This window comes from Trematomus bernacchii, unplaced genomic scaffold (genome assembly GCF_902827165.1).
Source record: "Trematomus bernacchii unplaced genomic scaffold, fTreBer1.1, whole genome shotgun sequence".
NCBI lineage: Eukaryota > Metazoa > Chordata > Actinopteri > Perciformes > Nototheniidae > Trematomus > Trematomus bernacchii.
Genome location: NW_022987942.1, coordinates 1,278,125 through 1,292,718, shown reverse-complemented (window position 1 = coordinate 1,292,718; position 14,594 = coordinate 1,278,125). Strand labels below are relative to the sequence as shown.

The window sequence follows — 14,594 nt, the reverse complement described above, 5'->3', positions numbered from 1 at the left end:
TTACTTTAACATCATGATTAGATTGAAAGACAACACTTGAACATTGTTATTTTAATGTGTGTACGATGTGTGTGAAAGCTTCTCCAGATCTCATCCAGCCTAGGAAAATGTGAAAAAGTGGTTTCCTCAAAAATCTTTACTACAAGCAGTGAGGCTGTAAGCAACACAAGACATTTGTTTATAACAGTGTGGATTATGGGCACTGTACAGACACAATTAAAATGAATCTGAATCCTAGCTAACAACACCAGAAACACTGACCAATCAGAGCAGACTGGGCTTTTTCAGAGTGGGGCCTTAAAGAGACAGGCACTTAAATTGTCTTTTTTTCAACAGCCGGTTAATACATGTGCTGCTGTGATAGATGAGAGCAACGCATCTGGGTACTTTCCCTCTACGTACGGCCACGCCCCTTTTCGGGGGAAAACACTTGCTGTCACTTTCGCCCAGAAGGGACGGTTGTGTTGCGCTCATCTATCTACAATAAGGTCCCAGTCCATTTCTTCACAGATAAACACAACTCAGATACAATTAAACTCTCCTGGTTAAATAATCAGTAAAACAGATAAGCAGCAGTGCTAGAAAATATCTGGATGCAGCTTTCGAATGAGGGACCCTTGCAAAAGTTATATAAATTGTAACTAATGGAATTGTTCATGTTTTACAGATCAGCTATTAACTATTGAGAAAACAACACTTGGGTTGCCCGCATTGATGTTTAAAGACAACTGGATACATTGTTGGAGGCGGGGGCCTGTTTACTGTTTTGAAACTTGATGGAGGCTGCATGAAGCCAAAATTGCTTTTTCTTTAAGCCCCGCCTCCAATCTGCAGCTTCATGGCCGCTCTCGGCTCAGTCAGATGAATGACTAGGGCAGATAATGTTGGATTCGGATTAAGCGCATTTTACAACTTTTAGAAAATAATAAGGTATAGTGAAGTGTACACCCTGGCAAGTTGATTTATGTAAAAAATAAATAATAGCAGTCTTTTAACCATGGTAAGTCGATGGGGGAAAAGTATTTTTGGGACCAATGATGTCATAGATTGACACAGAGGTTGAGCTTGGTCACCACGAAAAATGTGCTTCAATTTCTACCTCACTTGTGTTGTGTGGCTCAGGTTCATCCTCTTACTACAGTTCATTAGGAATCAGAAAAGACCACCTTTTGGGAAAGAGCTGGAGAGCTCTAAAATCCATTGTGAAATGAAATAGCAGAAACTCAAACTTCATTAACAAGAAAAGCATAGGCCATAGTGTCTGACAGCGGCAGATCTCAGACAGGGCTGCATTATAGCAGTACTATTAACACCTGAGGTGGACACATAAACACATAAGACTGGCACTGTTCACAGGGATGATTGTTTCTAACACACTGATGATTTGACATTAGTGATGGACCCTGCAGTCACCCCTGGCTGCCTGTCTGTCAGCCTGTCTGCACCCCCCCAGGTCACATTTTCACTTACAGACGAGGAGCTGACAGCTGGGCTGCACTCTGCTCCAAACACAGATCTTCTCACGCAAACACAGCGCCTAGAAGTGTGAGGGAGGAAGGGACGGGCCGGTACAAAGAGGGAGACCCGATAACATGCACCTCGTTCACATCCATCACACTCACACACACTTATTTATGTCTATACATAGTAAGACTGCTGACTCCTAAGACTCAATAATGCACAGTTTTAACAAATTATTACAAGACATGTCATGTCATAAATTCATGCAAAATGAATACATTTTCTTAAACAGTAATGCCAGGTGACACTATCATCAGTTGGTTATATTTGTAAAACACAAGTGAGTAGAACTTTAAAATTCCTTGGATTGTCTAACTTCAGGCCGGTTCCACTTTATTCCAGTATTGAGTTTTGTTACTGCACACAAGTGTGGAATTAGACGCAGAGGCTGCCATACAAGGTGCACCTGCTCAGGGAGACTTACATTCACACACGTCATTGGCCATGCTATTGGGAGCCATTTGGGGTTAAGTGTCTTGCCCAAGGACCCATGGATGTCATGGTTTTGGATTTATGTTGTTTTCATTTTCCACCTTTTTATTTTTGAAATGTTTTCCTCCTTGTGTCTTGTCTGGTCCTGCTTCCTGTGTTTGCCTTCCTGTCTTTAGCTTCCCTGGTGTGTCTGATTGTCTGATTGTGTTCACTTGTTGCCCTGTGTTTCTGCCTCCCCTGCCCAGCTGTGTCTTGTCCTGTGATTACCCTTCTGTGTATTTAGTCTTGTCTTCCCCTGTGCTCCATGTCTGATCGTCGTCCACGCTCGTCTATGCTTGTCCATGTCTCCTGCCTGTTCCCGTCTGTAAGTTTGTTCCTGTCTGTCGTGCTCCCCAGTTTTGTTTATGTTAATTAGTTTCTTGTTTTTCCTGTCTTGGGTCCTATTTTCCCCATTCTGACAATGGACATGTTGACCATGTCCGATTGGTGGACAAGCACTTTAACTCAGAGCCACAGTAGCCCACTGACTATTGAAAGATCCCTTCCATATATGCTTTTAAAATAATCTATGGATGAAAAAAACCAAGGGGGAATTATTAACTCAAAATTACTTGATTTGATAATTGATTTACCCAACTCAGATGACAGAAGCCCTATAATAACTTTTCACATAGTTCAAGGACTGTGAATCTTTCATTCATTACATATATTGAAAGCACATTTGGAAGGAATCTTTAAGAGAGAGCCAACCAACAACACACTCAAAGACACGTTAGTCTTGTTTTAAGACTTTCAACAGCTAATTCAGACCAACTTTTGTAAATTGATCTTTAGGGTACTTTGATAAACTTAAACACAAGACTACGTACTTGGTTAGGTTTGGTAAAACATCATAGTTTGGGAAAACAGAAGTCGTTTATTTTCTAAGTATATTTCTTATGTAACTCGAGTTATGTATGTAAGTTACGCACATGATTTAAGTTGACTTACATATGTTACTCCATAGCTGCCCCTCCCTCTAGAACTCTCTTGACAAACACCCATTACTGCATCATTCTGTCCATGTTCGAATAACACATAAAAACTCTACTTTTAGAACTGCTTTTGTTGTGTATTGTATACTTTGACGTGGACCTCCCACGGCCGTCTATCGCTTTTTTTTACTGAATCCCTGCCACAATGTTTTAACAAATATGTATTGAAAAAGTAACACAAGTAAAAATGAGGATCTAAAGCTGCAATTACATGATACGTGATAAAACAGCTCTTCGTTTGGCGTTGCCTTTGTGTTTCTATGGAGAGAGCAGTGCTGCTGACTACGTGGAAGCGCTACCTTCGGAGTCCAGCACCACTTGAAAGTAAAAATTATGATTAATATTTACTTTGTTTACTGCTGCCCTTTCAACATGCAATCAATCAGATGACAGCTGTATGAAGCAGTGCAAGCTAGCAAGGGAGGAAACCATAGAAACAAAACGTAACTAGCTATTTTCACTGCAAGGCTCTGCGCCAAACCTTGTGTTGAGCAAAGAGCAAATCACGCATCATGTGAATTCAGCTTTACACATAAAATAGAGCAGAAACACAAAAGTCTTTAGAGGATCATGAGTATATTACAATGTTACAGTCACCTAGACGGGTCAACAAGTACAATCCTCAGAAGAGTTATAAAATCTCTTTCTTCCACATCATACAAACTCATTAATCTCACCTGTGATTCTTCTCTCTATTTACTGTGTCTACGCTTCTCTCAGGTTTTCCTAACCAGTCCTAACAGGAGATCTCAGTGAGAGCAGCAGGAATTGTGTTTTACACATTAGGCAGGGATGAGCCAACAGAAACACATGGTTCTGAAGGACAGCTGAATAACACACTCTGTCCAGCATCTGGTTACGCTCTCAATGCTCCTCCCAGACCTGGCCAATCAATCAAAGAGAGAGAAAAGAGCGGACTGCTAGACCTCAACCAACGCCTCAAACAATTGTCCTCCAAATATACTTTGTCTGCTTGTGTGTCTTCTATGCTAATGTATGGTGTATTAAGTTATGACTTTGTGTGTGTGTCTTGTGATTGTGTCTGTTTAGAATACACTGCATTACCAAATGCAAACACAGCAGGTGGTAAAGCTCAGTAAACTGCATATTTGGTAACTGATTTTGCAGTAACAGATTTTTCCTTAAAGTTACTTAAAGGAAAAAAATACTTTGGTGTCTCGTATTTCTGATTGGCTCTCAAGTCCTGACACATGAATTTAATGGCACTACTGGAACTAAATGCACAGTGCTTCATAGCAACAAAGCAACAAACTACAGCACACATTGAGGAGACAAATTATGCTCAAGCGCGAGTGTTACATAGTCATTATTTTATGGAAGTAAACAAAGGAGTCCAATGGACACGTTTCAGGAAGGGGAGTGTAATTTCAGCCTTTGCAGACCATTTACATGCACAAACTCCTATATAACACACTACAGGAAAGGGAAAACCCCAAAAAGCATAATAGGGCCTCTTTAAATTAAGTGACACTTATAATGATCTATGTTCAGACTATATATTTGTCCCAAGATAATACGTTGACTGACTCTTCTTATCCACTGACTTAAGATCTAATGCAAATTGTTGTTGTTGAAGATATTCACATATTGTCTCTACACAACAGTTAATTTGTGTTAGACTACCCTGAAGTTCAGGCAGAGGAAGACTCAGGGTGGGGGTTCCATTTCAGGTGTGCTTCGGCCCGATCTAGCCCCCAGATGCTACCTGGAATGAGACAAAAAGTGCCAGATGAAATAGAAAGAGATAAGGGAGACCGAAAGAAGGGATGAAGGTTCGGGGGGATGAAGTAAGGCGCCGTGCTGGTGGCTGCCTGTTGCATGCAGCTCCCGGTGTTTTATTGTTCTTTGTCTTTTTGTTTACTTTTATTCTCTTAGTTGTACTTTTTTCTTTGGATATTTATTTTGTTTTGCAGCGAACTATGGCCACGTTTTACTTCGAACGTTTTCTGGTCATTCTTCTGCTACTTTTTTCACTTTTTGTGTCGGAGAGCCATGCTCAGAGGAGTGATGGCATTGTTTACACGCGTGAGCAGCTGATTGCGCTGTGCCGACCCGTGCTGCTGCCCGGAGCCAGGCATGACATCCCGGAGGAGCTTCGGAGGCTCAAGCGTGGCTGCAGAGCTGGGGCCAAGCTGAGGATGAAGAAGAAGATGAGGTACAAACCCTGTGTACCGGCCATCATAATGGGTAACGTGAGGTCTTTGGGGAATAAGATGGACGAGCTCCGCGTGCTGACGAAGACGCAGTGGGAATACCGTGAGTGTAGCATCATGTGTTTTACCGAGACTTGGTTGCACTCGCTCATCCCGGATAATAACACGGCTCTCCCCGGCTTCACGAGTGTTCGGGCGGACAGGGACGTTATTCTGAGCGGTAAAAAGAAAGGAGGAGGGATTGCACTGTATGTGAACGAACGATGGTGTAATCCTGGACATGTTACTGTGAAGGAGCGTTTCTGTAGCCCGGACATTGAACTGCTAGCTGTGGGATTACGTCCATTTTATCTACCTAGAGAACTTTATTCTGTCATCGTAGTTGCTGTCTATATTCCACCGAACGCGGACGCGGAGGTGGCTGGTGACGTCATTCACTCTTCTGTGGCCAAACTCCAAACTCTTCACCCAAATGCATTCATAACAATAACTGGGGATTTTAACCGTGCAAAACTGGACAAATCTCTGCCTACATTCACTCAGTATGTGAAATGCCCCACCAGGGGAAATAATACTCTGGATCTTCTATATGCAAATACCAAGAATGCATATTGTGCCACTGCCCTCCCCCCCCTGGGCAGATCTGACCACAACCTCGTCTTTTTGGCTCCTAAATATGTCCCACTGGTGCAGAGGCAGCCTGTATCCACCAGGACTGTGAGGAAATGGACTCCAGGGGCTAATGAGGCTCTACAGGACTGCTTCGAGACCACTGACTGGGACGTGCTTTGTGTGCCACATGGAGAGGACATCAATAATATGACTGACTGCATCACAGAATACATCAACTTCTGTGAACAAACAATATTACCGGCTAAAACTGTCAACTGTTTCCCCAATAATAAACCCTGGATTACTAGTGACCTGAAAACTCTTTTAAATAAGAAAAAGGAAGCTTATAAGTCTGGGGACAAATCAATGCTGAAGAGTGTCCAGCATCAACTGAGAGACAATTTGAGGAGGGGCAGAGATTCGTACAGGAAGAAGCTGGAGACTAAGCTCCAGCTGAACAATAGCAGGGATGTCTGGGCTGGGATGAAGGCTATCACTGGCTTCAAAGGGAGAGACAGACTGACTGTGGGCACCCTGGAGAGGGCCAACGAGCTGAACACCTTCAATAGGTTTAGCTCTCCGCCCGCTGCTGTCTCCTCCACTTCCTCTTCTCACCTCACCTCCTCCTCTCAGCCTGGCGTCAACATCCCCCCTCTGCTCACCACCTACACTTCACACCTCTCCTCCACCACCCAGCCTGGCTTCTGCACCCCCCCTCTGCTCACATTGCCCCTGACCCCCCCCCCCCCCTCTGCTCATCTTGCCTCAGACCCCCCCCCCTCTATCCCCCCTTCCATCTAGCCCCCCCCCCCCGCTTCACTGTGAGCACAGGACAGGTCCAGAGTCAGATGGAAAAACTCCACCAAGGCAAGGCTGCTGGCCCTGATGGTATCAGCCCCAGGGTCCTGAGGACCTGTGCACGCCAGCTGGCTCCTGTTCTCCAGTATATATTCAACCTGAGCCTGCACTTGGAGACCATCCCGGTGCTGTGGAAGACATCATGCGTTGTTCCGGTCCCTAAAAAGACAACTCCTTCTGGGCTCAATGACTATCGCCCTGTAGCACTCACATCTCATGTGATGAAGGTGCTTGAGAGACTGGTCTTGGCCCATCTCAGACCGCAGGTGAGATCATTCCTTGACCCTCTGCAATTTGCCTACCAGCCTCACCTGGGGGTGGACGATGCCATTATTTACCTGCTGCAGCGTGCTCACTCATACCTGAATGGATCGGGTTGCACTGTGAGAATCACCTTTTTTGATTTCTCCAGTGCATTCAACACGATCCAGCCTCGGCTACTGAGTGACAAGCTGCAGGCTATGAGGGTAAACTCGTCCACCATCTCCTGGATTACCAACTACCTCACGGACAGACCACAGTACGTCCGGTTGGGCAGTGTGCTGTCTGATGTGGTGGTTGGTAGTATTGGAGCCCCACAGGGGACTGTGCTGTCTCCTTTCCTGTTCACCTTATACACCTCTGACTTTCTATACAACTCAGAGTCATGCCACCTGCAGAAGTTTTCGGATGACTCTGCAGTGGTAGGGTGTATAAGGGATGGACGGGAGGAGGAGTACAGAGCGCTGGTGGGTGATTTTGTTGAGTGGACTGGAAGAAATCATCTGCTTTTGAATGTGGCCAAGACCAGAGAGATGGTCATTGATTTCAGGAGGAAGAGGACATCTCCTCCTCTGCCCCTGTGCATTCTGGGAGAGGATGTGGCAGTTGTGGAGGTCTACAAGTACCTGGGAGTGCACTTAGACAATGGGCTGAACTGGAGGATCAACACTGACGCTGTGTACAAGAAGGGGATGAGCAGACTCTATTTTCTGAGGAAGCTGAGATCCTTCAACGTATGCAGTAAGATGCTGGAGATCTTCTATCAGTCTGTTGTGGCTAGTGCACTCTTCTTTGCTGCGGTCTGCTGGGGGGGCAGCATCAGAGCCGGTGACACCTGCAGGATCAATAAACTGATCAGGAAAGCTGGGTCAGTCATCGGCATCAAGCTGGAACCCTTTGAAGCTGTGGTGGAGAGGAGGACACTGAACAGGCTGTTGTCCATCATGGATAACCCCACCCATCCTCTCCACCTACAGCTGGACAGTCAACGGAGCTCCTTCTCCAACAGACTGCTGCAGCTCCCCTGTCTCAAGGACAGATACTGGAAAACATTCCTGCCCACTGCAATAACACTGTACAACAAATCACCTCTGGCTGGAAGAGAACTCTCTGCTCCATAGTTTCTCTAGAAATAAAACCACCTTGTACATTTTACTCATACATAATCTGTTTCATATTTAATACTCCATAATTCCATATATTTTGAATATATATATATTTGTATATTTGTATATATATATATATATATATATATAATATCTGTATGTATATTTTCTATTTTGTATTTTGACATGTATATTTTATATTTTATTTTATATTTTATTTTATTTTATTTCTATTCTTGTATATTTTGTTTTATTGTAAAATGCCTTTTATGCTGCTGTAACAAAAACAATTTCCCAATTTGGGATCAATAAAGTACGATCTATCTATCTATCTATGAAGGGATGTAGCGATGTGGAAAATGATGGGGTAGGAAGGGGAATAGATTAATTGAATTGAGAAGGGGAGGGTGGGTCTTAAAATTGAGAGACTTATGCCCCTTTCACACCAACGCGGTTCCAGGGCCGGTTCGGAGCTGGAGCCTGAAAAGCACCGGTTTTTCCTGTTCACACCGCAGCGGAGCCGCCTCTAAGCTCCGGAATCCAGTTCGTTTCAAGCACCAAAAAGTTGTCGGTCTAGAAAGCAAGCACCGCATACATCACGCTTACGTCGGAGGCGGGGGCAGGGGCATCAGTTTTAATGTTATACCATAGTAATGAATGCTGCAAAGCTGGGTATTTTGAGCTTGGCGCATGCAGAGGCTAACAACAGCTAGCTCTAACGCGATCGAATAGGACGTATATGTACCTTCTTTCTCCTACGGAATCGTCGTTGAAGTTGATGATGATGATTGTAAAGAACTTTTGAATGTAGCATGTAACGACTGTAAAGTTGGTAGTAAAGTCGTCCCATTTCTTCCATTTCGTTTCGACAGAGCAAAACCAAAACGAGTAGCGCTTCAATACAATCGGTCGTTGTTGTTGTTGTCGATGTGAGGGGTTTCCGCATGGTTTGGCTTTATGAAGCAGGCACGCAAACGGTTACGTCATGACGCAAACGATAACGCAATGACGCAGCACCAGTCGGGCTCTGAGCGGTGTGAACAGAGCGGGAGCTGAACCGAAGAACCGGTTCCGAACCAGAAAAGCTCTAGCACGGAGCTAGAACGGAAAAAGCCTTGGTGTGAAAGGGGTAAAAGAAGGCCGGATTAGAGGTGTGGTTCAGGTTTGGCTCTACCCCCGAACCTTTTTGCTAATTCACTTCATTTCTTTAACCATGACTGCAAGCTTTCTCTAACTTAAACAAAGAAGTAAAGTCACAAAACCCTGATCAAACCTTCTGATGGCTGATCAGAAAAAAAACTAATATTGTAGTATTAGTAAAACTAGTATCATGTTATTTGAAAGGCAATAATAGATGATGGAAATGCATATATATTTAGACATTTCTCTATCTACTGAGACTACTCCAAGTTTCTTAAACTGAAGTAATTACATTTCTGTTATACAACTTTAACTTAGCTTGCTTCTGTTTTCTTCACAGATTTTAGGACACAAAGACCTGACGTCCCCGACGCAGCGATATATAGACAGCAAGGTGGTACGAACACAGACGGAGGGCGAGTGGCTCTCCTTCGATGTGACGGAGGCAGTGAGTGAATGGATGAACCACAGAGGTGAGCACATGTCCCCCCCCATCACATTCCTCATGGTTTACCCCATGTGTTGTTTGGTTGCATCCTCTTACTGTGACTTTTGTTTCTCCACAGACAGAAACAGCGGTTTCAAGATCAGCCTGCACTGTCCATGCTGTACCTTTGTGCCATCAAATAACTACATTATTCCCAACAAGAGTGAGGAGCTGGAAGCACGCTTTGCAGGTAAGGAGAACCAGAAAATGTTTAAGTCAGGATAAGTCTGGTGTTATTCCAAATTGAATGAATTTCAACAACTCTGATGAAAACACAAGCATTGTGTTGTTTATATTGTAATACTATCTGATTTCCCTATACCCTATCCATTAAAATGTATAAAACCAATGCATTTATACATAATTTGCTAAAAAGAGCACAAGGTTCTTCATAGAATTTTGCTTAATTTTTCTGTCAAATTGCACAGAATTTATGCATTTAACTCTTAAATGTACACATGTATCTTCTAGTAGAGCATGCTACAGTATAGGGACCCCCCAGAGGGTTTGAGGTGTAGGCACCAAAGTTTCACTATATCCTGTAAGAGCCACGGGGTTAAGCCAAAGTCGGACTGGCAATCAATATCACTGGTGGGCTGACCCCATCCCCCAATAACTTCCTTTGAAGCTAATTTGTGCCTTAGATGCAGCTTATTGGTCTCTGTTATGTTTCCAGGTATTGATGACAGCTTCGTCCATAGTGCAGCGGTGCCTAAGCACAGATCCCGGGCTCCACACCTCCTGCTCATGCTGCTGCCTTCATACCGGCTGGAGTCACATTCCCACCAAACCAACCATCGAGCCAAGAGAGCTCTGGATGCTGCCTATTGCTCCAGGTACTAACCCGGAATAAGGGTTACTTTAAAAATATATTCCGTTAAAATGACCAGTCACCTGTAAAGTAAGTCTATAAACAAATAATTTAACACGTGAGCACATTTTACTGTTTAAAAAAAAGGAAAATGCTCCGTTTTAGTTTAATACACTCAGTTAAGCTCACACACACTATTTTATGAACATATAGGTTCACCTAGTGAATTAAAAACAGAACAAATGAACCAAAGGGGGAGGGAGGGGAGAGAGGGGCGAGAGTTCAGCCTCCTGACAGCCTGGTGTAAAAAACTGTTCTTTAGTCTAGTTGTGTTCGACCTCAGGCTGCGGAACCTCCTCCCTGAAGGCAGGAGGGTGAAGAGGCAGTTGGAGGGATGGAAGGGTTCACCCAGAATGCTGAGTGCTCTGCGGGTGAGGTGGATGTTGTATATGTCCAGGAGTGATGGGAGTGAGGCAGTGTTGTAGTCAAGTCACCAATTCACGAGTCCAAGTCACTCTCGAGTCACCACTCTTCGAGTCCGAGTCCAAGTCCGAGTCACCAAGGGAGAGTCGTAGTCGAGTCCGAGTCCAAGTCCGAGTCACCCAAGGAGTGTCCGAGTCGAGTCCGAGTCCGAGTCATCATTACCTGTGTTCGAGTCCGAGTCCAAGTCCGAGTCACCCAAGGAGTGTCCGAGTCGAGTCCGAGTCCGAGTCATCATTACCTGTGTTCGAGTCCGAGTCCAAGTCCGAGTCACCTAAGAAGAGTCCAAGTCAAGTCCGAGTCACAAGTCTTCATGTATTAATCTTCATGGATATATGTGTTGAAATGTAGCTGCTCCTCTACATTGCTTTTATCCTGTCATGTTATACTAATCTGTCTATTGAACTGCTGTAAAGCGAGTTTGGCTACAATTCTTGTAATAGGTGCTATACAAATATAAAGCTTATTACTAATATTAATATTATTATTATTATTATATATAAATAAACTATGTTTAAAATGAGTTACCTTTTAGAGAAGTGATTATATTTGTATGCCAATATTTTCCTATGGTAAAGTTTTCGTTTTGCACTTTTATTTTGAAAGTAATAAGATCGGGACTCTTATTTTGAAGGAACTTTTACCGGTTAAATCGGTTTACTGATAAAGATTTAGCCCCAGAAAGCACATGGCTACTTAGCATGCAAAATGACGTCATTCTGCATGTTAAGTAGCCGTGTGCTTTCGTGTTATCGGCTGAATCTTTATGTATTGATTAGATCACGTTACTCTGATGATAGTTTTCATATATGTCTGAACTCGATGTTTAGAGTAATGTGTTCCGGAGCCTTCTCTTCAATATTGTTTCCACATAGAGCATTTTGCGCTGCTCTTTTCCAATGTGGAAGCAGAATGTGTGAAAGCATACAGCACGATGCGGGGTGTGTCTCTAGACATCTTTAGACTGGAATAGCGGGGCCCAGTACGTGAACTCGCCTCGCGGCCGGTGCACACGCCAGGATAGAGGACATCAGACTCCATAGAAAACTTGCTCGAGTCCGAGTCCGAGTCCAAGTCGGAGCGTCAATGTACAAGTCGAGTCCGAGTCATCGTGGGGGGGAAAATTCATGAGTCCGAGTCCGAGTCCAAGTCAGCGTACGCGATAATTCACGAGTCCGAGTCCGAGTCCAAGTCATCGTGTGCGAGAATTCACGAGTCCAAGTCCGAGTCGCGTCAATCAGTGCGCGAGTCCGAGTCGAGTCACGAGTCCCGAAAATCGGCACTCGAGTCCGAATCCAGGACTCGAGTACTCCATCTCTGGAGTGAGGCAACATGCTTGACCATGTCAATGGGGAGAAAATGCAGCCTGAACACATGTTGTAACATGATTTCAGCAGTTTCCTTGGCAGTAGGTCATCTGGTTAATGGAATAAGCAGGGTAGACTTTGAAAATGACGGTGAGTATGACTGTGTTACCGTCTGAGGGTGGTTGACCAGTGACAAAATCCAAGGAGATGTGGGACCAGGGGCGCTGAGGAATAGGCAAGGGATGAAGAAGGCCGGAGGGAGCTTGAACTGGCGAGACATAGCGTCAGGTTTGATGTTCTTAGATTCTCGGTTCCCAATGTCATAACTTATTTCTGCTGTGGACAGCTTTCAAGAGATGAAGGCACACAGGTGAACTTTCTGATCCTCGGCTGACCGTTGAGAAAGAACTACCCCAATTCCAGTGTCCGAGGCATCTACCTCCACAATAAACTGGCGAGTAGGATCTGGAAATATCAGAATAGGAGCAGAGGTGAAGCGTGATTTCAATTCACCAAAAGCCCCTTCAGCCACAGTGGTGAGGGCTGTGAGAGGGGCTGCCACCAAACTGCAGTTTCGGATGAACCTTCGGTAGAAGTTGGCAAAACCCAGAAAGCGTTGGAGCACCTTGCGTGTTGAAGGGTGCGGCCAGTCAGTCACCACCTTGGTCTTGTCAGGGTCCTTCTTGATGTTTCCGGTGGTGACCACAAAACCCAGGAAAGAAACTTCTGTGGTGTGGAACACACACTTCTCAGCTTTGACGAACAGGTGGTTTTCCAAGAGCCTCTGGAGGACTAGGCGTACATGGACCACATGCTCCTGTTAGGACTTGGAGAAAATCAAAATGTCATCCAGGTACACAAAAACATAGATATTGAGCAGATCCCGAAGAACATCATTCACCAACCCCTGGAAGACTGCAGGTGCATTGGTAAGTCCAAAAGGCATGACCAAATACTCATAATGTCCACTAGGAGTATTAAAGGCCGTCTTCCACTCGTCCCCCCCTGATTCTCACCAAATGGTAAGCGTTACGTAGGTCCAGCTTGGTCAAAATAGTAGCACCTTGTAACAATTCAAATGCAGAGGAAACAAGTGGAAGGGGGTACCTGTTCTTGACAGTGATGTTATTGAGTCGTCTGTAGTCGATGCATGGGCGCAGAGACTTATCCTTCTACCCATGAAGAAAAATCCTGCTCCACATTGACACAAAAAAACTAAAACCTGACTATGAATGGAGGACCCTTTGTATAAACGTTATCTATTGTATCCCCTCTAAACATTTTACACATACTGCACCCTGTTTGAACTCTCCTCTGATCTCTTTGCAGAAACGTTCAGGACAACTGCTGCTTACGCTCTCTCTACATCGACTTTAAGAAGGACCTCGGCTGGAGGTGGATCCACGAGCCAAAGGGCTACGAGGCCAACTTCTGTGCCGGGGCCTGTCCCTATCTGTGGAGCGCCGACACCCAGCATTCCAAGGTACTGAGGGACAGGTCGACCATTTAACTATCTATGGGGTCAGGTCGTTTTCCTTTACTTAATTTCTTTATGAAACATCTCTAAATGTTGTGTCTTTAGGTGTTAGGCCTGTATAACACGATCAACCCTGAAGCTTCGGCATCGCCCTGCTGCGTATCCCAGGACCTGGAGCCCCTCACTATCCTCTACTACATCGGCAAGACCCCCAAAATAGAGCAGCTCTCCAACATGAAGGTCAAGTCCTGCAAATGCAGCTGAAAGAACTTACAAAGCAGCAGCACACACACACACACACACACACACACACACACACACACACACACACACACACACACACACACACACACACACACACACACACACACACACACACACACACACACACACACACACACACACACACACACAGTGGATTTGGATATACATGCAGTCCAACTGGACTATTTGCTTGGTTTGCTGGAGTATGGTGGTACAGAACAATTCAATGCGAGCACAACAAAGAGGAACAGTGTTATACCAGAAACTTGACTTATATACCAATGCTGTACAAGTACAATTGAGCTTTACATTATTTCATAGTAACATTTATTTGTACAACTAACACATAAAATGATGAAGGCACTTGCAAACGACAAGCTATTACCCCTGCTACCCAAGCATCAAAAGGCTTTTTATACATATTGAACCTACTTCTCCCAGAAGAGTGCCAATGCAGGTATTTGCTCGTACATGAGTCTGACATTGCATGAATTAGTTTGTTCTTATGTGGCCAAGCAAACCAAACAAAAAGTATAACTGCCCTTATATTTTATTTGTGCAGCTTAAACCATGAACTAATGCAAGAGAGGCTTTGAGGACTTTCACTGCTGTCTTGGTTGCTAACTAAAT

At 44.4% G+C, this 14,594-nt stretch overlaps 1 protein-coding gene across 1 annotated transcript in view; it reads left to right on the top strand.

The window, feature by feature from the left end:
• Window positions 1-13,998, top strand: part of tgfb2 (transforming growth factor, beta 2) — a 78,834-nt gene extending 64,836 nt beyond the window's left edge. Inside the window, exons 3-7 of the mRNA XM_034115544.1 lie at window positions 9,479-9,611; window positions 9,705-9,815; window positions 10,302-10,461; window positions 13,553-13,706; window positions 13,806-13,998. Coding sequence (XP_033971435.1) covers window positions 9,479-9,611; window positions 9,705-9,815; window positions 10,302-10,461; window positions 13,553-13,706; window positions 13,806-13,964 — 717 coding nt within the window. The 3' untranslated portion in view covers window positions 13,965-13,998. The remainder of the gene's footprint in view (window positions 1-9,478; window positions 9,612-9,704; window positions 9,816-10,301; window positions 10,462-13,552; window positions 13,707-13,805) is intronic.
• The last annotated feature ends 596 nt before the right edge of the window (window positions 13,999-14,594 follow it).